Genomic DNA, 24719 nt, shown 5'->3' on the forward strand with positions numbered 1-24719 from the left:
ATGTGGGGGTGTTCTCTTGATTACATTAGCACTGGAACTCTCTTAGGGAGGTATCTGCAGTATTAAGAAACAGAACAAAACCACCACATGAGCATTCGGAAATATGAAGGCTTTATAGTAAATATATGTAACAGGCTTGAAAAGGTTATTTTACCAAAAATTCTGTTAATAGTAAAACAAATAAAGGAGCACTTCATTTATTAAATTAAAACCTGCAACCAACATTAATCTTTTTCTAAATATAAACCTTAAATTTGTTGTTTTGCTGCATCTCATCTATTTTGATAGGTTGTTTTTATTATCAGTTAGGAAAAGTTTAAAAATTTTACCTTCTTCTTTGATCCATTATTTAAAGGTGTTACCAACTTCTGTGCCAAACTCATTCCGTCTTCATTACTTGTCACTTTGGTTACTAGAACTTCATCTTTCCTATTGTTCTAGCCAAAAACCATTTTTGACTTCTCTTTCTTACAACCCACATCAAATCCTGATCCTACAGGATCTGCAAATTCCTTCTCATCCCCCAGTTCACTATGCATTAGCCATACTGGCTTCCAAAATACCAAGTGGACTCTCACCTTAGGACCTTCGCACTGACTCTTCTGTCCAGCTCGTCCCCCCAACAAATCATTGCTTTCTGTGAACTCAGGATATCCAGAAAAATAAGCACCTTATATTTGCAAAGTTACTTCATGTATTTTGATTCTCACCTCTGTCAGCAGAGTTCCCAATTTTTCCCTCAAAGTTTAATAAAAGAATGACCCAAACCAACCCTTAAGACCCAGAATCAGTACCAAAGTGTACCTGAATACGTTTGTTTTAACTATTCCTCTGCTATAAGTAGTACTTCCCAAAAGAAGATCAAGATACTTTCTGGTCCATAGTACATCATCATTTGAACAAGAGAAAACTTCACGGGCACCTAGGTGGCTCAGGTCATGATTCCAGGGTCCTGGGATCGAGCCCCACATCGAGCCCTGCATTGGGCTCCCTGCTCTGCGGGAAGCCTGCTTCTCTCTCTCCCACTCCCACTCCGCCTGCTCGTGTTCCTGCTCTTGCTGTCTCTGTCAAATAAATAAATAAAACCTTAAAAAAAAAAAAGGTATCATTCCTCCATTGAATAGCCTTTAAAAAAAATTAAAAGAAAACTTCAGAGCCTTTATCATTGGGGAACTTATTTAAAAAGTGTTACCCCACTACACAAGTGAAATCAGCTTTAATACAGAAAACGAAGGAAAACACAAAAGAACGTGAAATATCTTTTAATATGTTGGGAGTATTTTCTTACATTTCCCCATGTTCCTTTTTGACTTAACATATCCACGTTCCTTTACTATAAACATAAAATATAACTAGCTCGTTAATAGTCTTCTCTTAAAAGTACCATGCTCATTTAGCCATTTTCTTAGCTTGTGCCATTATGGGTCTCCGAAAATTTTAACTGCTGCGATGAACTTGGAGACAACAGATGCGTATATTTTAAGTATTACCTCCTCAATTTTATTCTCCCAAATCAAAAATTCTGGACATTTTCCGGAGTACTGATACTTATTTTTACATTGCTTACCAAAGCTGTTAAACGCAATCTACACCCCCTTTATCAATTCACAGAAATAAATCACACACTTAGAACTATGTCCAGCCGCGTTCACTTTACAAAATCAATAAGGAAGCCCAGGGATCTAGAACCCAGATCTCTAGACTTCCAGTCAATTTCTTCCCCGATTCCCTGCAACTGGCTACTCAGCAGCTAGGCCGACCCGCCCGTCGCACCAGCAGAGCTTCTGCTTCTCTGCCCACTAGAGTCTACCCTGGTCGGCCTCTCGCCCAACTCCCCCGGGATGCCAAGGAACTGGGAGACTCGACAAGCGTAGAAGTCACCTGGACCCCACCACTAGCCGACAGAAGCAGCGAGTCGGTCAACTCCGCCGAGGCCACAGGGTCGCAAACCGGAAGCCGGAAGCGACGAAGTTCGCGGACGCGCCCCGCGTCCGGCCCTCAGCCACTTCGTCCCGCCTGCAGCGACAACGTCCCGCCTCGATACGCATGGCCAGCTTTCAGTCTAGACCCATCGAGCGAGGATGTCGCGCTGAGTGGCTTCTCAGGCTCAGGCCCTGAAAAGCCCAGGAACCGGCCCCAGGTGTCCGTAGCGAATGCCAGACCGGGTGCCTTTTCCATCTCAGCAAATCCCAAGCGGCGGTGGGACCGGCAGCTCCTCAGCGCTCCGCTGGCCAGGCCTAACGAGTCGAACGCCGAACTAGAGAGCAGGCGGAGGCCCGTGCGGGGCTGTTGCTCAGCAGGCCCGGCCTGGCTTTGGGCCCCGAGCCTCCCAGCCGGGGACTCTGCGCCTGCGCCCGTCCGGCCGCTGCCCGCTCCCCTGGCGCGGCCGCGGTCCCAGCTGCAGCGCGCCGCCTGGGTGGCTGGGCGGTCCATGGGCAGCAGCGAGGGCCACGATGACAGATTACGGCGAGGAGCAGCGCAACGAGCTGGAGGCTCTGGAGTCCATTTACCCCGACTCCTTCACAGGTGACTTCCGTGGCTGCGGGCCCGGAGTGGCCCGGGGGTGGAGTGGGATGGGCCGAAGCCCTCGGCCTCCGGGGCGAGGATGGAGAAGGGGACAGCGAGGCCGCGTGGGCACCTCGCCCGCTACTCTCTCTTCACCTTCTTCTCCCGACGTGTTCAGGCACTTAGGAATAACTCCACAGCTTTTCCCATTCTCCGCTTCTTCCCTGAAATCTGAAAAGTCCGGGATAGGCTGGCGAGGTCCCTGGAGAGTGTCAGGCCTGGAATTGAGTTGGGTGCACTTTGGTTTCTGTGTAATTTACAGCGACCCGAGGTTTAATGAAAAAACACGAAAACAGATACTCAAGTGGGAGTGATTTTTCTAGAGCTGCAGAGGTGTCGATTTTCACTTTTACTCGGGTAGAAGCTGTTTTGCATACGTTGGTGTTTTAAAGTTTATGGGATTCAGAGGGCTGTTCTCCAAGTTACCCAGAATCAGTTTTGAGAGTCCCTGGGATTTGTCGTTTTTCTTTTTTCTTTTTATATTCTGCGAATGCCCAGTGAATGATGTGGCACAAATTTCAGTTCCACTGCAGATTCACATGTTGTTAGGGAGGGATATTAGACATCATCTGGGCAGGACGCGTCTTGCTACAAGCAAGGTAATGGAGGCGCAGGAAAGGTAAGTGGCTTGCTTTGGGTCTAGCCAGCAAGTTAGCGGCGGAACTGGTACTGAGAGTTAGGTCTGGATCCCCTTCCTGTTCCTTCACTTTGCAGACTTGCGGAAATTGGGATCTAGCTCCAGGTGGGATGAAGGGGAGCAGAAGATCACTTAATAGGTTGGGCTAATATAAAATATTATTAAGAAGCTCATTCGGTATGTTTTAAAGGAAGATAATTTTTCTGTGTTAAGCCGTGCTTCAGATGATTTTGAAAGTGCCGCAAGATAACCCTATCAATATGGCTTTTCTCGCATTTACACTCAGTGTTTGAGAAGTGATCAAATAAAGCCAATATGAGTGAGTGGAACCTAGGTTTGTGGGATTTACAGACCCTATCCCTTCCTTTGTTGTTCATCACTGTCAGAATTCAGAATGTAAGGTATGTTCAACTCCAATCCCTGTCCCTTTCGTTGTTTAGCTTAGTTTTCTTAGCTCCATTTTTTGACCACTGCTTGCAATGGTAGCAAATTTTGTTCTGCTTTGCCAACAGGCAGATGTCTCTCAGCTTCCCCTGTATAGTTCCAGTCCTGTTCATGTTCTCTCTCACCAGCAGTACAGCTGTGCTGTGAGGATGTTAAGGGGATGAGTGAAGAGGGGTTTGAGAGTGTCATTAACTGGGTGAGTGTGTATGGAGTCTGGCTCCCTTCTCTATCCTTGCTTATATGTCAATGTCTAAATAAAAGAGAATATAGGGTCAGTTTTTGGATATATTCTTAATCGTGACGTTTGGTCATTTCTAGTACATTGGAAATGTAATTGGCACTGTGTAGGTAGAGTTAAGAAAGCATACGGTGTGCTAGTTTTTTCTATGGACATAAGGTATCCCTCATTAAATACTGTGCATATAAGCATTTTAAAAAGTGATATATTTTTTAGTCCTAAACCAATCTTATGGTTCTTTCAAATTGTACTAAGCTCTGATATAGTTCGGTATGTGAAATTCTTGTCAGATGCAAAAGTTTTTGAGGATTCTGAGCCAGGGTTATAAAACACAGTTTATGAGTCTTTGATGCATTCAAGTATTCTGCAGTATCAGCTGAGCCCATCCGTCTCTAATTCCTACCAGCATTCCTATAAACTTTGCAATAAATAAAATAAGACGTCTTGATTTATACTTCTTTAGGGACTTTGCCTCACTCATGATCGTGTTGTTTATGTAACCTCTCAGGGAAGAGGTAGAGGAGTTTGGAATAAAACCCTTCCATGTTTGATCTTTTGAAATTATGAGGATTTGCAAGATTTACTGTTTTACAGCCTTCTTTTGGGTTGATGATTTCATACTTTCCTATTTTCATACCAGGTTTAAGAAGAGAGCTTGCTTGTGTCAGTTTGCCAAGGAACACTGATTGGCAGTTTTCTAATTTCATTTTGAATCGCATTTAATACTAGATTTGGTAAATGCTCAATGCTCTTGATGAAGGAAGTAGATACACTTTTTTTTTTTTTTTTTAATAGATAGCTTGGTGCTTGACAGAGAAGCCTTTGTTAAGCACATCATGACCCCCTTGTGGTTGCTTTAAGAGGCACAATCCAGCTAGCCCATAGTTCTAGCCACATAGACCTAGCCTAACCTCGGAATTGATTGCTTGACTATTTGCAAAGAACTTTTGGTCCACTGTTGAATTTGTTGTGAATTATAACAAATCATAATACAGTTTCTTCTTTTTGCCTGTTCTGTAGCTTGATTGCACATTGATCCAATCCTCCTAACAACTAGTCTTCCAAAATATAAATGGACTCTCCTGATACCACATTCTCCTTCAGTAGTGCTTCACTTGACAAGGCCCTGCTAAGGTAGTAGAATTTGGTTATTTCCATTTCTGTATCAAAATCTCTGACTATGGGGAATTTTGTTGAAACAAATTGGTTGGCTTCGGGCTAACCAAAAGTCAAGTTCCCTTAATTCTGTTTGGTCTTACAAAGAGGGGTACGTAATTCTGTATTTGCTTGTGTCAGTACCTCTAAGTAGCATCCATGAGCATGTAACAGTTCTAATTGCATCTTAGAGATGGGGCAGAAGTCATCTTTTAAAAGCAGTTTTTCTAAGACACTCCCTAAGAACCACAGGGACTTATTTTAATATGGGCTGTCTGGTTCTTTGTGAAAACCTTGATGTCATTCGTGTGTCCCTTTAGTGTACCTTAATTCTGTCCAGTTTACCATCATCTGCCTCTCTATCACTTAATAGTTCTCCTGCTTGTCCACTCATTCCTTCCACTATGCCCAATGGCCTTATTCTTCTTCTCAAAAATATTTTGATCCACTTACAGTGGTGGAAATCTGGCATCTTTAGTGAAGGCTAATTTTATCCCAACTCAAGTAATGAATTGGAATGGGATTATTCCTTTATCAGAGTGCTGATGAATCATTCGTCTTTGCTAATCCAATTAAATAACTTTCCCATCCCTATGTTAGTCTCCTCCAAATTTTAGAATATTCTTTCTTTTTCCTTTCTTTTCCCCTTTCCTTTCCTTTCCTCCCTTTCCCTTCCCCTTTTCCTTTCCTTTCCCCTTTCCTTACTTTCCTTTAGGTTCAATTCTGACAGAAAACCCCAAAAAGCAAAAAGGTAAAAGTTTAGGGGCGCCTGGGTGACTCAGTTGGTTAAGCATTTGACTCTTGGTTTCGGCTCAGGTCATGATCTCAGGGTCGTGGGATCTAGCCCTGCATCAGGCTCTACACTTAGCTCGGAGTCTGCTTGAAATTCCTCCCCCCCGTCCCCCACTCATGCTCTCTCTCTAAATAAATAAAATAAAATAAAATAAAAAAAGGTAAAAGTTTATTGCTTTTGCGCATAAGAGATAGTTGTGTAGCTCTAGTCCAAGAATTCCTCAGGTACCTAGGCTGCTTCTTAGTTCCTTGTCACTCCTAAGATGTGGTCTCTACCTCATGATGAAGATGGCAGCATTCCTTTCCAGGCAGGAGGGTAGATATAGGAATTGGGGGGGGTGGGGAGAGAAGCCAAAGACAGCGGTTTCTTAAGTAAATTTCCTGGAAACTGTCAAAGGATTTGTTTGCTTCCATCTCATTAGCTGGAACTTAGTCATTTGGTGAGACCTAACTGGGAGGGAGGATGGGAAATACAGTCTTTATTCTGGGTGGTTAATATGCTCAGTTAAAAGTGGTGTAACTAGAAGTTGGGGTGAGTAGATAGTAGGGAATATAAGTAGTGTTCTCCAATATCCTTTGTTGTTGTTGTTATTCCTGGCTCACATTTTTTTCTCTATAATGGCAGCTTGGTGTAGTGGATATGAGCTCTGTGTCTTTGGGCAACTCATATAACATCCCCAAGCTTCAGTTTCCATGTGTGTTTAATGAGGAGTAGTACAAAGTATGCAAATACTTTATAACTGTTAAATATAAGATATTCTTTACTAGAAATTTACCATCTTAGTTGCTGATTCTTCTAATAATATGGCTTCATAATTCCTTGTCTTTACCAATGAACAGTTTTGATTTCCATTTCCTTCAACTGTATGGGGGCATAGCCACACCTTGTAAATGCCATCTTTAGAATTTTGCCTTCTGAAAGTCCTCTTTCTGTCCATAAACTTTGTAGTCCCACAGTTCTTCATTCCAGTTCTTTTGCTGAACATGCCTCTCATCATGACTTCCTGTGGATTAAGAGTTTGTCAACTTCTTTCTTGTCTGTCTTGCCTCTATTCTGTATGTTTCCCAAGGTCAGGCAAATCAGTGATGTTCTTGCTAGCATCCCAAGTCCTCATTTACCAAATATTTATTATATACATTGTTAGAATATCAGTCAGTTGGGAAAAGACATCAGATAAGTAATTTACAACATAGTGTGATGATTCTTTCATGGAGGAATGCATAGGATGCAGCCAGAGCACAGGAAAAGGGGAGGGTCTTGGTTGTTTTGGAGAACTGAGGAGTGATGAGGAGCTAACAAGTGAATGAGACTGTGAAGCAGGACTCTCTGAAAGCAAAATGTATTTAAAGGAAAAGTGGCTTGATATGCCTAAAACATAAAGTGAGTACTGAGAGTCGTGAAAAATGAGGCCTGACAAGTGAGCAGGGGCCAGATTACAGAGGGCCTTGTTAGGGATTTTTAGATCTGATCTTGTAGGCCAGTGGTTCATCGCCCATTTACCCCTGACAGGGCTAGACAGACCCATATAGTACACATTATAGACAGTGCCATACCATACCTGGATCGCAATAGTTGGGATGCCTTCACAAATAAAATAGGCTTTTTGAGTTTGTTTTGACCTCTCATGGCTGCTGCTTTTCTTTTTCTGTCTGGCACTTTTTCCTCCTCGTACTTTTGTTTCCCAAATTTAGGATTCCTTACAAAGCCAGTGTTGGCCCTATTTCTCTATTTTTTCCTCTGGTGATCTCATTTAGTCTAATAACTTTAGCTCCATTTGCCCATTTCTGATTGCATATTGCATACTCGGTATCTCCAACTGAAAGTTCCTTGTGTCATTTAAATGTATCATCTCTGATCTTTTTTTTGTATTTTTGTTTTTGTTAGTGGCGCTACCATCCTCTGCCTGCAAATTTGGAATATAGAGTCCTCCCTGTTCCTTGCTATTCCCGTGGCTGCTAACCTAGTTCAGAACCTCATTAACCTTGCTGGGATGATTTTAATAGCTATCTAGTTTCATCCTGCCTCTAGTCTTGTTTCTTTCCTTCCAATTTATGCCCTGTGGCCAGACTTATCTTCCTATGATTAGAAATACAATTCTGCCCATGCTGCTAAAAAAAACTATCATTGTCCACAGCTGAACTTTCAGCAGTATTTTTTCAACTAGTTTTCTTCACCCACATATGTATCCGCCAAATGGACTAATTTCTTCTTCCCTATATATTCCTTAAACTTTTCCACCATTATGCCCTTGCTGCCATGTTTCTGTTGCCTGTATTTCTTTTCTCCATCTTTACTTACCAAATGCCTTACTTCATGGTCTAGCTTAAGTGACTTTGCTGGAATTTCTCAGCTGGAAAAAAACATTTTCTTTTTACATGAAACTCAATATAGTTTATTCAGTTCTTCCAGTTACTAGCTGAATAACCTTGGGCAGATTATTTAAGAGCTCTTTTATCTCAGTTTCCACATCTGTGAAATTGGGATAATACTATATTTAATTAGTTCTGAGACATTTCTATGTTTTAACATCTCTGAAATAGGAATTTGTCTTATAATCGATTACATATTGAAGTTTAATTGGCAGATTTTTTTTTTCTCAGTACGTAAAGTAGCATGCATCTCATACTTGATAGTATCTTAAAGTTGGTGTCATATGGTAACAGTATAAAATCGTGGTCTTGGCGTAAGAATTAAAGGATCTTTGTGTAAATGCATGGTACAACACAGGCCCAAAGTAGTGCTCAATAAATGTTAGCTGTTACTAGGTATAGGCGACCCTTAAATTATGGCCCATGGAGTCCTAAAAGGGGGAATCAGTTGGAATGTCATTGAGTCGAACCCTTATTTCTGTAGTTGCTATGTTTACATTTTATGACATGTAAATGCTAAAGTTGGTCATGAAAAGAAGTAGAAATGAAGTGCGTCAAATATATTTTATACACATTTGTCAAAAAGAAGGGTCAATCATATTTTAAAAGCTTTATTATAATTACTTTTCAGGGACTTCTTTTTAGCGTGGGCTGGACTATCTGAGGCGTATTAAACTATGAGTCCAGTGAGTCTTATCTTCTTGACAAATACTTTCATAGTAATCATAGATATTCATCATGCTTCAGGTACTTTTAAACTTCAATTAAAATGAAGGCAGATGTCTTGAAAATTTTATTGATAATGAATATTTATGAAGGCTTCAGAAGTTCTTGAGTAGGAAAAGCTGAGTATTTTCGTTGGTGACTTCTTCAGAGATCTCCTTGCCCTTTCATTTCAGAAAGAGGTTGCTGAGCTGCTGCAAACCTTGACAGGGGCCAGTGCTTCCCAGGGCTGGAGTGAGGCACAGGCTTTTCTCAGGGGCTCAGCAGCAATCACAGGTGGCCTGCATTTTTCTTGTTTACTCTTCTAATGGTTCTGAATATCAGTTTAATTTGTTTTTGTTTTTCTACTTTCATTCCATTGTTTTAGCTTTGCCGTTTAGCCAGAATTTGTTGAGTTTCTAGATACTACCAGGCACTGATATAGGAGCTCTCATAATTTTTATAGTATTCTTATGGGGGAAGAGATATAAACATATATACTATCAGGCATCAGGCTGTAAAATGGTATATATGCTTTCTTATTTATATAAATGTTGATTTGCATGTCTTGACTTGCTTAACAAATTGTAAGCAATTTGATGTTTGGATTCATGGCTAATTTTATAATTCCATGAAAGATGGTAGAGACTCAATAATTGGTGAAAGAATAAAGTTTGGTTCTAGGGATGATGTGGGAGAAAGAGATAGTTAGAAGACACAAACTCTAACAAATTAATATTTACTGTTTGTCATGGAGATTCTAAATTATACCTTAGAATATATAAGTTTAAAAATTAGTGATAATACTGAGTAGCAGTGGATAGTTTCTGATGAAACATCAAACTTTTTTTGTCATTCTGTTTGGGAATTTTTTAGAATGTAATTTTCCATGTATCGATGGAAATTTTGAATTAAAAGGTAAATTACTTAATTATTTTAATTGATCTGATAAAACTCCCAAGAGTTTATCTACTATAGGTATTTTTTTTTTCAAATTAAAGATAACCCTAGATTTAAATAGAAAATTGATGAGTGTGGTATCATTTGAATGGTTCAGTATGTATTTGTGGAAATGGAAATACAGACTAGGGATGTATATATAATTTTCACTACCCGGTAATATCATATCATTACCCAGTTTTCGGGACTGGGTAGTGATATTTTGCTAATAAGAAAAGTATTTGCCTTAGGAAGCATATTAATAACTTAATCTCTGTGTATATTTTCTTGCAGTATTATCAGAAAACCCACCCAGTTTCACCATTACTGTGACATCTGAGGCTGGAGAAAATGATGAAAGTAAGTCCAATCAAAAATACTTATGGTTTTCCTAAGTTGCTCTCAGGAATGTTACTCCTTCTTGCAGCCATTATGTTGGTCATTGAAGATGTGGAGGTGCTAATAAGTAAGGTGCTGTTAGGAATCTAGCATGAATGTTGTGTATCTCTAATTAGCATTTACTATGTAAACATGACTTAGAGAGGAAGTCAGTGAGATATATTCTGACACAATGAACTTAGTTAAAAAGTGAAAAAGAAACATTAACAATATAGCAAATGGAGAAAAGGTAGAAGATTACGGTCTAAAACGAGACTTCGAATGCATGCCTATTTCAGTGACTGTGTGGTATTCCATTGAGTGTTATTTTTCCATGATTGTTTTTCCTCTTTGGGTATTTAGATTGCTTATTGGACATTTGCTGTTTATTTATAAATTAAGCTGGATGGGGGGCCTGGGTGCTCAGTCGTTAAGCGTCTGCCTTCGGCTCAGGTCATGATCCCAGGGTCCTGGGATCGAGCCCCACGTTGGGCTCCCTGCTCAGCGGAAAGCCTGCTTCTCCCTCTCCTTCTCCCCCTGCTTGTGTTCCCTCTCTCGCTGTGTCTCTCTCTGTCAAATAAATAAAATAAAAAAAAAAAAAATTAAGCTGGATAAATGTCTTTCTTTATGATTTTCTCTCTTTAGGATGGATATTTTACTGTAGTTCAAATACATTTATACATACAACCAGGTAAAAGCCACCATTACACAACTGTAGAACTAAGATAAATATACTGATGGAAATAAAACAGCTGTAAAACCAATAATTTGCAATTAAATAGATTGATTTAAACGTGGCAGATGTTGGGGGAGGATCCGAAGTTCATTTCCACCATTAGTCCAGTTCAGTTAATTTTGGAATTTGGTAAAAATGTTCCATAAGTTGTTGTTAACCCCAAGGATTTTTTTTTTTTTTTTTTTTTTAGCATTAAGCTAGTCAACTGAAATTCTGCTACGAGCAGTCAGTAATGCAAATTTTAGCGATATTACTTGATAACTCTAAATCTGTCTTGTACAACTGAAAATGAGATTAGCAAAGAGCTATTACTAAAATCTGAATTAAAAAGATGTTGGACACAGTCATTTACTTCTATATGTATTTATATATATGTAGGTTTTATACAAAGAATCTCAAATACAGGGGTGCCTGGGTGGCTCAGTCGTTGGGCATCTGCTTCGGCTCGGGTGGTGGTCCCGGGGTCCTGGGATCGAGCCCCACATTGGGCTCTCTGCTCAGCGGGAAGCTTGCTTCTCCCTCTCCCACTCCCCCTGCTTGTGTTCCTTCTTCCGCTGTGTCTCTCTCTGTCAAGTAAATCAATAAAATCTTTTTAAAAAAAAGAAAAGAATCTCAAATACAACCTGAGTATCCTTTTATACTTTGTTTGAAATGTAAATAAATGTATAGAAGATACTTTAAAATATCCTTTAAAAAATACTTTTAGTGATCTTTTCCTGATGGTGGGATTATTACTGATTTTGTTTCCCCCTTCATATATTTCTAAATTTTCTATAATGAATGTCTATTACATCAAATAGTAAAATCAATAAATGTATAAAAAAATTCTTGTTCTAGCAATAAAATTAGAAATGTGCTAGTTAAGAAAGAAAATGCCAAAAGACACTGTGTATCCTTATTGGCCTAACAGTCTTTTTTTTTTAATTTAAATTTTACTTAGGTAACATACAGTGCAACATTGGTTTTAGGAGTAGAATTCAGTGGTTCATCACTTACATATAACACCCAGTGCTCATCATAACAAGTGCCTTCTTTAATACTCATCACTCATCTAGCCCACCCCACACCCACCTTCCTCCATCAACCCTCAGGTTGTTCTCTGTAGTCAAGAGTCTCTCATGGTCTGTTTCCCTCTTCTTTTTTTTTCTTTTCCCCCTACCCATATGTTCATCTGTTTTCTTTCTTAAATTCCACGTAAGAGTGAGTTCATATGATATTTGTCTTTCTCTGACTGACTTATTTCACTTAGCATAATACACTCTAGCTCCATCCACATCATTGCGAATGGCAAGATTTCATTTTTTGTTGTTGTTGGCTGAGTAATACTCCATTGGTATATATACCACATCTTTATCTGTTCATCAGTCGATGAACATTTGGGCTCTCTCCAGAGTTTGGCTATTGTTGATAATGCTGCTGTAAACATCGGGGTGCATGTACCCTTTCGAATCTGTATTTTTGTATCTTTTGGGTGAATACCTAGTAGTGCAGTTGCTGGATCGTAGGGTAGTTCTGTTTCTTACCTTTTTTTTTTAATAATTTTTTTATTATGTTAGTCACCATACAGTAACTTTTTTTTAAAAGATTTATTTATTTTAGAGAGAGAAAAAGAGAGAGTGTGTGTGTGTGTGTCGGGGGGGTGGTGCTAGGGGCAGAGGGAGAGGAGAGAATTCCAAGCAGGCTCTGCACTGAGCACAGAGCCCAGTGGGGCTGTGCCACAACCCATGAGATCTTGACCAAGACCAAGAGGATGTTCAACCAACTGAGCCATGTAGGCAGCCCTATTTTTAACTTTTTGAGGAACGTCCAAACTGTTCTCCAGAGTGGCTGCACCAGCTTGTGTTCCTACCAGTAGTGCGAGAGTGCTCCCCTTTCTCTGCATTCTCATCAACACCTGTTGTTTCTTATGTTGTTAATTTTAGCCATTCTGACAGGTGTGAGGTGGTATCTCATTGTGGTTTTGATGTGTATTTCCCTGATGATGAGTGATGTTGAGCATCTTTTCATGTATCTGTTAGCCATCTGTATGTGGCATCTTTAGACAAGTATCTATTTGTGTCTAATGCCCATTTCTTAACTGAGTTGTTTTTTGGCTGTTAAGTTTGGTAAGTTCTTTATAGATTTTGGATACTAACCCTTTATCAGATATGTCATTTGCAGATATCTTCTCCCATTCCATAGGCTGCCTTTTAGTTTTGTTGATTGTTTCCTTCACTGTGCAGAAGCTTTTTATATTGATGAAGTCCCAGTAGTTCATTTTTGCTTTTGTTTCCCTTGCCTCCAGTAATGTGTCTAATAAGTTGCTACAGCTGAGGTCAAAGAAGTTTCTGCTTATGTTCTCCTCTAGGATTTTGATGGTTTTCTGTCTCACACTTAGGTCTTTCATCCATTTTGAATTTATTTTTGTGTATGGTGTAAGAAAGTGGTCCAGTTTCATTCTTCTGCATGTTGCTGTCCGATTTTCCCAACACCATTTGTTGAAGAGATTGTTTTTTTTTCCTATCGGATATTCTTTATTCCTTCTTGCTTTGTCAGAGAGTAGTTGACTATGTAGTTGTGGGTCCATTTCTGGGTTTTCTGTTCTGTTCCTTTGATCAGCGTGTCTATTTTTGTGCCAGTGCCATACTGTCTTGATGACTACAGCTTTGTAATGTAGCTTCAAGTCCAGAACTGTGATGTCTCCAGTTTTGTTTTTCTTTTTCAAGATTGCTTTGGCTATTCGGGGTCTTTTGTGGTTCCATACAAATTTTAGGATTGTTTGGTCTAGCTCTGTGAAAAATGCTGGTGGTATTTTGGTAGGGATTTTATTGAATGTGTAGATTGCTTTGGGTAGTATAGACATTTTAACAGTGTTTTTTCTTCTAATCCATGAGCTTGGAATATTTTTCCATCTCTTTGTGCCCTTTTCAATTTCTTTCCTAAGTGTTCTATAGTTTTCAGAGTATAAATCTTTTACCTCTTTAGTTAGGTTTATCCCTAGGTATCTTATCGTTTTTGGTACAGTTGCAAATGGAATCGATTCCTTGATTTCTTTTTCTGCTGCTTCATTATTGGTGTATAGAAATGCAACAGATTTCTGCACATTGATTTTATATCCTGCAACTTTGCTGAATTCATGTATTAGTTCTAGCAATTTTTTGGTGGAGTCTTTCAGGTTTTCTACATAGAGTATCATGTTGTCTGCAAATAGTGAAAGTTTGACTTCTTCCTTGCCAATTTGGATGCCTTTTATTTCTTTTTGTTGTATGATTGTTGAGGCTAAGACTTCCAGTACTCTGTTAAATGGTAATGGTGAGCATGGACATCCTTGTCTTGTTCCTGACCATAGGGGAAAGGCTCTCAGTTTTTCCCCATTGAGGGTGATATTAGCTGCGGGTCTTTTCGTATATGGCCTTTATGATGTTAAGGTATGTTTCCTCTATCCCTACTTTGTTGAAGGTTTTTATCAAAAATGGATGCTGCATTTTGTCAGATACTTTTTCTGCATCTATTGAGAGGATCGTATGGTTCTTGTCCTTTTTTTAATTAATGTGGTGTATCACATGGATTGATTTACGAATATTGAACCACCCTTGCAGTCCAGGAATAAATCTCACTTGATCATGGTGAATGATTCCTTTAATGTGCTGTTGGATTCAATTTCCTAGTATTTTGTTGAGAATTTTTACATCCATGTTCATCAGAGATACTGGCCTGTTATTCTCCTTTTTAGTGGGGTCTTTGTCTGGTTTTGGAATCAAGGTAGTGCTGGCTTCGTAGAATGAGTTTGGAAGTTTTCCTTCCATTTCTATTTTTGGAACAGTTTGAAGAGAATAGGTATTAACTCTTCTTTAAATGTCTGGTAGAATTCCCCTGGGAGCCATCTGGCCCTGGACTTTTATTTGTTGGGAGATTTTTGATTATTGATTTAATTTCTTTGCTGGTTATGGGTCTGTTCAAATTTTCTATTTCTTCCTTTTTCAGTTTTGGTAGTTTGTAGGTTTCTAGGAATTTACTGATTTGCTTCCTGGTTGCCCAATTTGTTGGCATATAATTTTTCATACTATTCTCTTATAATCATATTTCTGTGATATTGGTTGTGATCTCTCCTCTTTCATTCATGATTTTATCTATTTGGGTTAACAGTCTTTCTTATATCCATTGACTCATAAAATTCCTTATTGATACCATACACAAAAATTAAAACAAAATATCAAACTCACACATTTTAAGATTTTTTTTTTATGGGGAGGAATCTAGATTTGAGTTAAAATTATCAAAATCAAGAGTTTTTAATAATTAAAAATGTGAGTTTTTACAAGAAAGGCAAAGTCTAGACAAAGGATCATTGTGATTAATAAGTTTTATTTTTTAATTTTTTTTTGTGAATAGTAAGTTTTAACAGAAAATGTTTAGCACTGCTGCTTAGTTGCAAATTGCCTGGTGGAATTGAGAATTCACCAGTTGGTCTATAGAGAGATACCTTGCATTGATCTGCCTTAAGGATCTCATTCCTATACAAATGTCAGATGTATGCATTGATACAGGCCAAAAGAGTGAGTGAGCATGTATAAATGAGTCAGGTTAAAAGTTTCTCAGACAGCCTCTTAAACCCTATTTCAAAACCGTGTCATCTAGCAACCCCTTAGCAGTGCCCTGCTGGCATTGTGCATATAGAAATATAGACTCCAGGACTAATGCCAGATCTTCCTCACTGGGCACTGGCTCTGGTAGAGGCCTGAAAATAAGCCTAAGGTAGTATTTTTTTTCTATGTATTGTATTCTGTGCCTTTTGTTCATCTTAAGGAGGATTTTAAAAAGAGTGGCTTTATCCATCCTCTTTCTCAGATATGCAATATGGTAAAATACTCATAAGTAATAAATGTATTTCATGTGTTTGAGGTGATTTTTGGTATTCGCATGATCTGTTTTCACTTATCTTTGCGGTATGTGTTATTTATCTTAGTGATTATCTGTCTGATCTCATAGTAACCTTGTTTTTCTTTGCAGGAAAATCTGTTGTGCTATGTTTCATTGACACGTTGTGAATTAATTACTAATTCAACAAAAATGTTGACCTCCCTACATTTTCAGATACTCATATCAAACTCTTATCTTATGTCTTTAGCTGTCCAGACTACCCTCAAGTTTACATACAGTGAAAAATACCCAGATGAAGCTCCTCTTTATGAAATATTCTCCCAGGAAAATCTAGAAGATAATGATGTCTCAGACATTTTAAAACTATTAGCATTACAGGTAAGGAAATAAGTTTAGTAGTGGCATTTTTTATTGGCCTTAAATAGTATACATTAATTTCAAGAGTAAGAAAATGCTAGTAAATATGTATAACCAGTACATTGAACAAGGAGAATTCATGATGTATCTCTCTCTCTCTCTCTCTCCCTCTCTATGTATATGTATAGATATAGATATTCACAAAGCACCTTAATTTTTGTTTCCCATTGTACATTTAAAATTTGAGTAAGAGAAGTTGTCCCTTCTCTTGAAACTCAGTCAGCCTCATGACTTCTAGTTAATAAAATGTCTGGTAAGTACTTTAATTTTAAACACACTTTTGATCTGGTTCTCAGAATGTCCAGCCCCATGTGCAGTTAAAAATTCTGACTTTTAAAAAAATTCAAACTCCCAACCCCTCTGACCTGTTGCAGGCTAGTTGCCTGCAATCTGGGAAGAGGACTGGTGATTGTTTTGTTTTTCTTATCTTTCCGTCTCCTGAGGCTTAACAAGCAGCAGCCAGGGTTTATGATCCCTCTGAGAGCGGGGGCTGTGAAGGCAAAATGGGTCTTGGAAAATTCTTGGCTAGTTCTCTGGTAGGATAGGCTCCCCATAGTTTGGGCTTAGCCAGAATTTAAAGCTCTGTCTTGCTTGGGTTGAGAGTTTTCATGGATTCTTCAGAGTAGGGAGTAGGGAGGACAAGTAAAATCTTTACTCCACAATGTTATAAACAGAAGTCCTAGTTTTGTTTGTTTGTTCTAAGAAGAATTGAGAGAAAACATATCTATACCTTAAATGTGACTGGTATATTTCAAGGATTATTGGTCCTCTGAATGCTGATATTTTAAAAATATCTGGAGCTATTAGAGAATGAAGAGTGAAAGAAGATAGATCAAACATGAATTTATTCTTATCTTGGGCCCTGTTCATTCTGCTACCCCATATGAGATTATACTAATTCTAATATTTGACTTAAAATGCTTCATTTTAAAACATTGCAGAGAACCTGGGGCAGTATGCTATATTCAGTCATTTATTAATGAAAGTTATTTGAGCTGAGTGATTACTTTCTATGTGTTTTATATTTTATTTGCACTCAAGCTCCTTCCTTTCAGAAAAGAAATTTTGATTTCTTTCTCATACCTGAGATCGGATATATTGAGGGAATATTTGTACTTTTTTTTCCAAATTATATTGATTTTTAATATCAAAATAGTAAATTCATATTATAAAAAACTCAGAAAGTATAGGAACTCATGAAAGAGAAAATTAAAATTACTCTTAATCTCACCAACCAGGTATAACTGCCTATTAACATTTTGGTATGATATAGTTCCAGATTTTTTTTGCTTATGCTTATATTCATAGTACTCCTCTTCTACCCCAAGTTAGATCATTCTGTATATAATGTTTTATAACATCCTTTTTTTCACATAACGATATATGTGGGTATCTTTCCATTTTAGTAAACATGTATATGAGTCATCATTTTTGATAACTGCATAGAATTTCACTGTATGTATGTGTAATTACACCTATCCTTTTTGAAACAATTATTTATCATTTTTACCTGATTTAATATGTAATTCTTTGGACATGCTTCTTCTTCTTTTTCTTTTTTTTTTTTTTTAAGAGGGGGAGGGGCAGGGGCAGAGGGAGAGAGAGTCCCAAGCAGGCCCCACACCCAGTGCGGAGCCCAACATGGAGCCTGATCCCACAACCCCGAGATCACGCCTGAGCCAAAATCAAGAGTCAGACACCCAGCCGACTGAGCCACCCAGGTGTCCCTTTGGACATTCTTATATATCACTATTTGTAAGTCCTTAGAGCAGAGTCTCCATTGAATCCCTAGTGCCTGGCATATAGTAGACACTCAGATATTTTTTGAATAAATGAGGAAAGTATATTATTGATGAGTATACTAGTCCAGTGTTTTCTATAAGTAAGATTACTGGGTTAAAGGTTATGCATACTTAATTTCATACACATTGCCAAATGGTCCTTCAAAATGATTGTGCCAAGTTATGATCTCACTGTAGCCATTGAGGTGTCTGCCCACATCTGCTAACATTAGATTTTTTCATTTAGAAAGAAAAGCAATGATAACAAGATGAAAATAGTATATAATCATAATTTGAAATTCTTTAATTAGTAGTGATATGGAAATCTCCTGTGTGACTTCTCGCCTAGTTTCATATAAATGATTGTTTTTTTGGCTTTTCTATTGGAATACTTAAGTTGTTAAAAAAGAGATCCTACTGGGATTTGTTTTTGAAATGTATCAAGCATTAAGTTAAGTGACCAAGACAGACACCATCCCTTCTTTCATAGATTTTATATTCTGGTGAGGAATGTGGACTAGCAAATTGGAAATTGTTATTCTGTGTGGAAAAATGCTGTGAGTGGATGTAGACTTGAGGCACTGGAGAAGCTTTCAAGGGAAAGAGTTTGCCAGGCAAAAAAGAGAAGAGTTTCAGGGCAGAGGAGCGAGCTTGTTAAGCGTCATGGAAATGAGAGGGAGAAGAGATCAATATTTCCTTCCAGAACTTCTAGTCATACTAAATTTCTTGAGTTTAGAATTTGAGATTAGTGATCTTATGTGACGGAACTAAAGAGATTAATTCCCAAAGGGTCTTCTGAACTGTTTTAAAAGTATGTTCTTGCTCCTGGTTGGTTTGGAAAGCTGTTGAGTTTTAAGCAAGAGACTGACTAGTTCAGTTATGTGTGTATATTGAGTGGCTAGAGAAGTTGATGTTAGGGGTGACAAGACCACAGGTTTTAAGAAAACCAGTTAGGAGTTTCTTGTAATATTTGAAGTTGAAGATGATGGTGCTCTGGGTTAGGGTAATACCAATGTTGGTAGGGAACAGTAGGCAGATTGAAATGATATTTAAGAATAGATTAGAGGCAATGATAGAGCTTATGATGGCTTGTGAGTGTTCATGCTGGCTGGTTGGTGGTTTGGTTCTCTGAGTTGGGAACATAGAAATAGGTTTTGTGGAGAAGATGATGATTTTAGTGTTCACGTGCCTGTGCGACATCATATTGCTGTCCACTGGGCAGTTTTAATTGGGTTTGGCATTCAAGAGAGAGGTTTGTGTAGTCAGATTTAGGATGGTTAGCATGGAGACACCACAGAGAAGCCCTGAAGAGAATCACAGGAGCTTGAAGCCTTGTATTCAGAGAGGACCCACGAGATGAAATACCTACTCATATGCCGCTGAGACCAGCCCTGTCAAAGGAGTGGTTGGAAATCTCTTCTGCTTCTAGGATGGAGATTCTCGCTTGTATATTTGGGATTTTTGTGTGTGTGTGTTTTGGTCTGTTTCCTTCAAACTGTATCTTGTTTCTGTGGATAAGCAAGGTACCTTGTTTTACTTTAATCTACTTTCAAATGACCAACTTCCAAATAGCTTTTGAATTACAGTTGACCTTTGAACAACGCAGAGGCTAAGGGACACTGACCTTCCTTCCACACAGTCAAAAATCTGTGTGTAACTTTTGACTCCCCCCCAGAACTACTACTAACTGGCAGGAAGCTTTACCCATAACATAAACAGTTGTTTAATGCATATTTTGTATGGTATATGTACTATATACTGTATTCTTAAAGTAAGCAGAGAAAATGTTATTAGAAAGTCATAAGAGAAAATACATTTATAGTACTATACTGTATTTATTGAAAAAAAAAATGGATGTAAGTGGACCTGTGCAATTCAAACCTATATTGTTCAAGGGTCAACTGTATATCCCTTTCATGAGTTGGAGAACTTTTATATTTGATTTTAAGCCATTTCAGATTGGAGAAAAAAAGGTAGGTAAAGATAAATCACCAAAAGTACCTACATTCTTTATTATTGTATATTAGAAAATCACTTTGGCCTCAAAGTTCAGTTCATTGTCACAGCTCTTTAAAATATCCCAAAAGATCTAAATCATGAAAATATGGTGGAGAACTCATGTTACTAGCTGCTATAGGAAAAGGTTTTCTGGGGACACCTGGGTGGCTCAGTCAGTTGGGCGTCTGCCTTCGGCTCAGGTCAGGATCTCAGGGTCCTGGGATCAAGTCCCACATCGGGCTCCTTGCTCAGTGGGGAGCCTGCTTCTCCCTCTGCCCGCCACTCCCCCTGCTTGAACTCTCACTCTCTCTCTCTCTAGCAAATAAATAAATAACATCTTTAAAAAAAAAAAAAAGGAAAAGGTTTTCTGAATTCTGGTTATTAAACAGAAATTAGTAAAAAGATATCTGTTTCAGGTTGGATGTAGCAAATTACATGTCTTTTTAAATTTAATATATAGTTATTCATATATATGTATGTATGTGCTCAATTCTTTTTTTTTTTTTTAAAGATTTTATTTATTTTTATTTTGAGAGAGAGAGAGCACAAGAGGGGGGAGCGGGAGAGGGAGAAGCAGACTCCCTGCTGAGCAGGGAGCCTGATGTGGGACTCGATCCCGGGACTCCAGGATCATGACCTGAGCCAAAGGCAGTCGCTTAACCAACTGAGCCACCCAGGCGCCCTGTATGTGCTCAATTCTTAAATGATCATTTATCCAAGTGTCTGAACTTACGTATAACTGAATTAGTAATCATATTATAAGTGTATGGAATTTAGTGATTATGATGAAACACTTTTTCATTGGTTAGTTTTTTGTTTTGTTTTTCTGAGAAGTATGTTTCTCACTACAATCTTTCTTTTGGTTACATAGGCAGAAGAAAACCTTGGTATGGTGATGATCTTTACTTTAGTGACAGCTGTGCAAGAAAAACTAAATGAAATAGTAGATCAAATAAAAACTAGAAGAGAAGAAGAAAAGAAACAAAAAGAAAAAGAGGCAGAGGAAGCTGAAAAGGTATATTATAAAGCTGGGTTTTCTTTCATTATTTTTTACATCTTTTTTTTTTTTTTTTGGTTGTTTGGTGGGTTTTTTTGTTTTTAGAAATTTCAGTGATTTTTTTGGCAATCACAAAATAAGCAGAAGTAAATTTTACTTAAATTTTGCTACTTAAGATGTTAGAAGTCACTGCATTGGTCACATAGCATCGGTAATGATTAATAAGGGTTAGTAGAGCTCATGCAGGTAACATCAAGAAATATACATTATTTCTTTATAAATTACAATTTTATTATAAATTATAAGCCTCATTTATCTAACCACATCTTTTTTATTTTCTAAGCAATTATTTCATGGCACTCCTGTTACAATTGAGAATTTCTTAAGTTGGAAGGCCAAGTTTGATGCAGAGCTCTTGGAAATTAAAAAGAAACGAATGAAAGAAGAAGAACAAGCAGGAAAAAATAAATTAAGTGGTATGACTCCCCTCACCCCTGCCCAGGCTGTTCTATATTCTTGCACAAGAAGAAGATCATTTGGACAGACTTCTATAAAAATATAACATACTTAGGCATCTAGGACAAAAAGAGAAAGCATTCTGCCTACATGATGACATTTCTTCATTCATAATTATGATTAATTTTTATGGCTTATCTCTGATCTAAATATCTCAATGGATAGATCTTGAGATATAGCTACCACGACATTCAGAATCACAAGCGTTAGAAGTGGTAGAGTCAAATGCATTTGTTTTTCTGGGGTTCTGAAGCAGACTGGGTTTTCACTTGTTCCATTTTAATGCAGATACATATCACATGCCTCTTAGCTACTTACTGAATTGATAAATTTATTGAAATTCATAGAAAAATAGGTTTTCAGACTTGTTTTCTTGGATTATTTTACTTTTTAAAGGATTGTAGGGAAGATGGAGGAAAACTGGAACATACAGGAAAAATATGTTTGAATTGAACATATTTGTTTCTTTTAGGGAAACAGCTCTTTGAAACAGATCATAATCTTGACACATCTGATATCCAGTTTTTGGAAGATGGTAAGATAATACTAAGATTCCACGTGTACATAATACACCATTTTTAATATTAAACCATGAAAATCAGAGTGATAACTTAATGTAAAATTTTCCTCCCAAGGCTATAAACAAATACATTTTGAAGAATAAATTTTAATGCTTGATTTATTTATACACTAAACTATAGCAATGTATTTTTTAAAGTTTTTTGATAACTTAAGCAACATCAAAGATGGCAGTAAACAACTATGGTCACATTAGTCTTTAATAACTAGTAAACAAGGCCACTGTAACTCAGGTGGCCTGGTTTACTCAGATTTCTAGTATCAGAAGTCTGTGGAAATTATTTTATGGTCATGGAACTTTATAAAGACCTCAAATCTGGAACTCTTCATGCCCTCTAACCAAAAATCTTATGTTTCATACTAGTCTTACTATCTGGAACACCTACTTCCTTATGCTTTCCTTCTCCTTTTTATCCTAAACTTTATCCTCTTTCAGTCTTCTGTCCATTATTCATCCATCCATAGGTATTTATTGCACCCCTAGTGTAAGCCAAGCGTTGTCCTGGTTGCTGACGATATAGCAGCAGAGAACAGTATAGACAAATTCCCTGCCCTCATGGAGCTTATGGCCTATGTATGTTTCTTAAACTGGGCTCTATACTCAGTCACACTTCTGATAGCACCCTAGAGTTCTACAGTTCATTAGCCTTCTTCATGCTCATCTTGCCAGTTGGGGATCCTGTAGCATTCTGGCCTTTCAATTTTGTTCCTGGACTGTCTTCTGGAAAAGGTTAAGAAGCAATGTTGGTGTGGCCTCACTGCCAAATCATGCTTCTTAACTTGATCTGGGCCCTTATGGACACTCACCATTCTGTTTTATATATCTTACTGCATTCTTGCTCCAGGACATTATAAGTCTTCAAACAAATAAAAACACCCCGAACAAACAAGCAAACAGATAGACAAACCCAGCAAGGTTGTCCTCATGTATCTCTCTCACGTTACTAGCTTGTTTTTCTCCTATTTTATTGAGAAATTCTGGAACTGAAAAGCTGTGTCTCATTCTCTCTTGCATTTTAGAAGTTTTACTATCTTCACTCATCCTTGACTCCTTACCCTAACAGATGAAGTATCTCTTCATATCCAGTAACTAACCAAAAGCTCTCCATTGATTCTGCTTCAGAAGTGTCTTTTCTAGACATTTTCAACTCTTTCCTCCTAACTTGAAGGTTTTATCATTTTTTTGCCCCCTGGGTGTTTGTGGTTGCTTCTTACATTGTCTCCCTGCTTCAGTCTCTTCCTCTTTTTGGTGCCTTTAGTCACCATCCCTGAGGTGGCATTCCTAAAACTCATGTTTAATCATGATACTTCTCTCCTTAAAATCTTTTGATGGTTCTCTATTGCTTAGAGGAAAAGGTTGACCTACACAGTCCTTCAATTTGGCCTTCATCTATGATATCTCCAGATATTTTTCCTAAAGAATCTTGTGTTCCAGTTAGAAGTATTCAGAGTCTTATTTTTTCTTTCTCCCTTTGCATATACCTCTACCTACAATTGCTTCATCCTGCCCCTTTTCTTCTTGCTGGATTAAAATTTATTATAAAGATATTTTAGATGTCATCTGTTTTGGGAACTTGCCTGTCTCTCCCAGAGACAGTGAGTTATTCTTTGGCCTGCACTTAGCAAAGGTGTATTTTATTACTTAACTGCTCATAGGCATGAAGCAAGACTCATTCTCATTGAATTGAATGTCAGTGGGCTGGAGTCTGCCAGGAAAGGAAGATGAACAATTTTTGGTGATTTAAGAGTACTGTACTATCCCACCTTTATGTACTTCAGACAAACTGAAGAGTAAAGATGTTTGATGCAAGGCCGAGGGATTGCTTCCTATAGTGCTCAGATATTTGGAATTTGAGAATGGCATACCATTGGTTATAAGGGGAACTAAGTGAGAGTGAAGATCAAGTTATATCTATCAATTAAATAACAAGTATAGTTGAGCTTTAATGATGTACATATCTGCCAATACTGGAAGACTCCTGGTACGGGCCCCATGGTCGGTGATAATCAACTTTGTTTAACCAGGATATACTATCGTCTTCAACTTATAACATGCCACATCATAAATAATTCATTCTAGGAAAGCTTTTTTTATAACTGGATTTTTTGTTTTTTTAAAACTGGAGGCATGAAGTTGCTCTTAGAATGTGTGTCTCTGCTGATCACTACAGATCGTTGTTGCTCTGATTTGCGGTAGTAGTTTAGGATTTCATCACTGGCACCTCACTTGCACATTTGGAAGTTTGTGTTTGGTGTTGCCAGTGAGTTGTGTCTTTTATTCCTGAATATAAGACTGAAGGTGAAATCTTTTGTCTTTTGCAGCTGGAAACAATGTGGAGGTAGATGAATCTCTGTTCCAAGAAATGGATGACTTGGAGCTAGAGGATGATGAGGATGATCCCGACTATAATCCTGCTGACCCAGAGAGTGATTTGACTGACTAGTGGACTATCCCCATCTGCAGAGAGGTGTGACTGCCACAGCATCTGTGGCTGTGCTGACGTGTTGATTTTTCTTTCTTTTTTTCTAAGAAAAAATAATTTTCAGGAGAATATTCTTCTGATAGCTTTCATCATTGAACTTAATAAACTGACCTTAAAGTTTCAAATATAAAA

At 38.0% G+C, this 24719-nt stretch overlaps 1 protein-coding gene across 5 annotated transcripts; it reads left to right on the plus strand.

The window, feature by feature from the left end:
• Positions 1-2003: 2003 nt before the first annotated feature.
• Positions 2004-24719, plus strand: RWDD1 (RWD domain containing 1). 5 transcript variants are annotated; one of them, XM_034990364.1, is made up of 10 exons: positions 2009-2526; positions 3715-3842; positions 4905-5018; positions 9101-9200; positions 10137-10202; positions 16064-16194; positions 20884-21027; positions 21353-21485; positions 21998-22060; positions 24427-24719. In XM_034990364.1, exons 7-10 carry the CDS (start codon positions 20902-20904, stop codon positions 24546-24548), a joined length of 444 nt encoding a protein of 147 aa, XP_034846255.1. In that variant the 5' UTR covers positions 2009-2526; positions 3715-3842; positions 4905-5018; positions 9101-9200; positions 10137-10202; positions 16064-16194; positions 20884-20901; the 3' UTR covers positions 24549-24719. The 5 variants fall into 5 exon arrangements, with proteins under 5 accessions (XP_034846254.1, XP_034846255.1, XP_034846258.1 ...); XM_034990367.1 differs by lacking the exon at positions 9101-9200; XM_034990366.1 differs by lacking the exons at positions 4905-5018; positions 9101-9200.

The sequence above is a fragment of the Mirounga leonina genome, unplaced genomic scaffold (assembly GCF_011800145.1).
Source record: "Mirounga leonina isolate KUSES-001 unplaced genomic scaffold, KU_Mleo_1.0 Mir_53, whole genome shotgun sequence".
NCBI classification, from domain to species: domain Eukaryota; kingdom Metazoa; phylum Chordata; class Mammalia; order Carnivora; family Phocidae; genus Mirounga; species Mirounga leonina.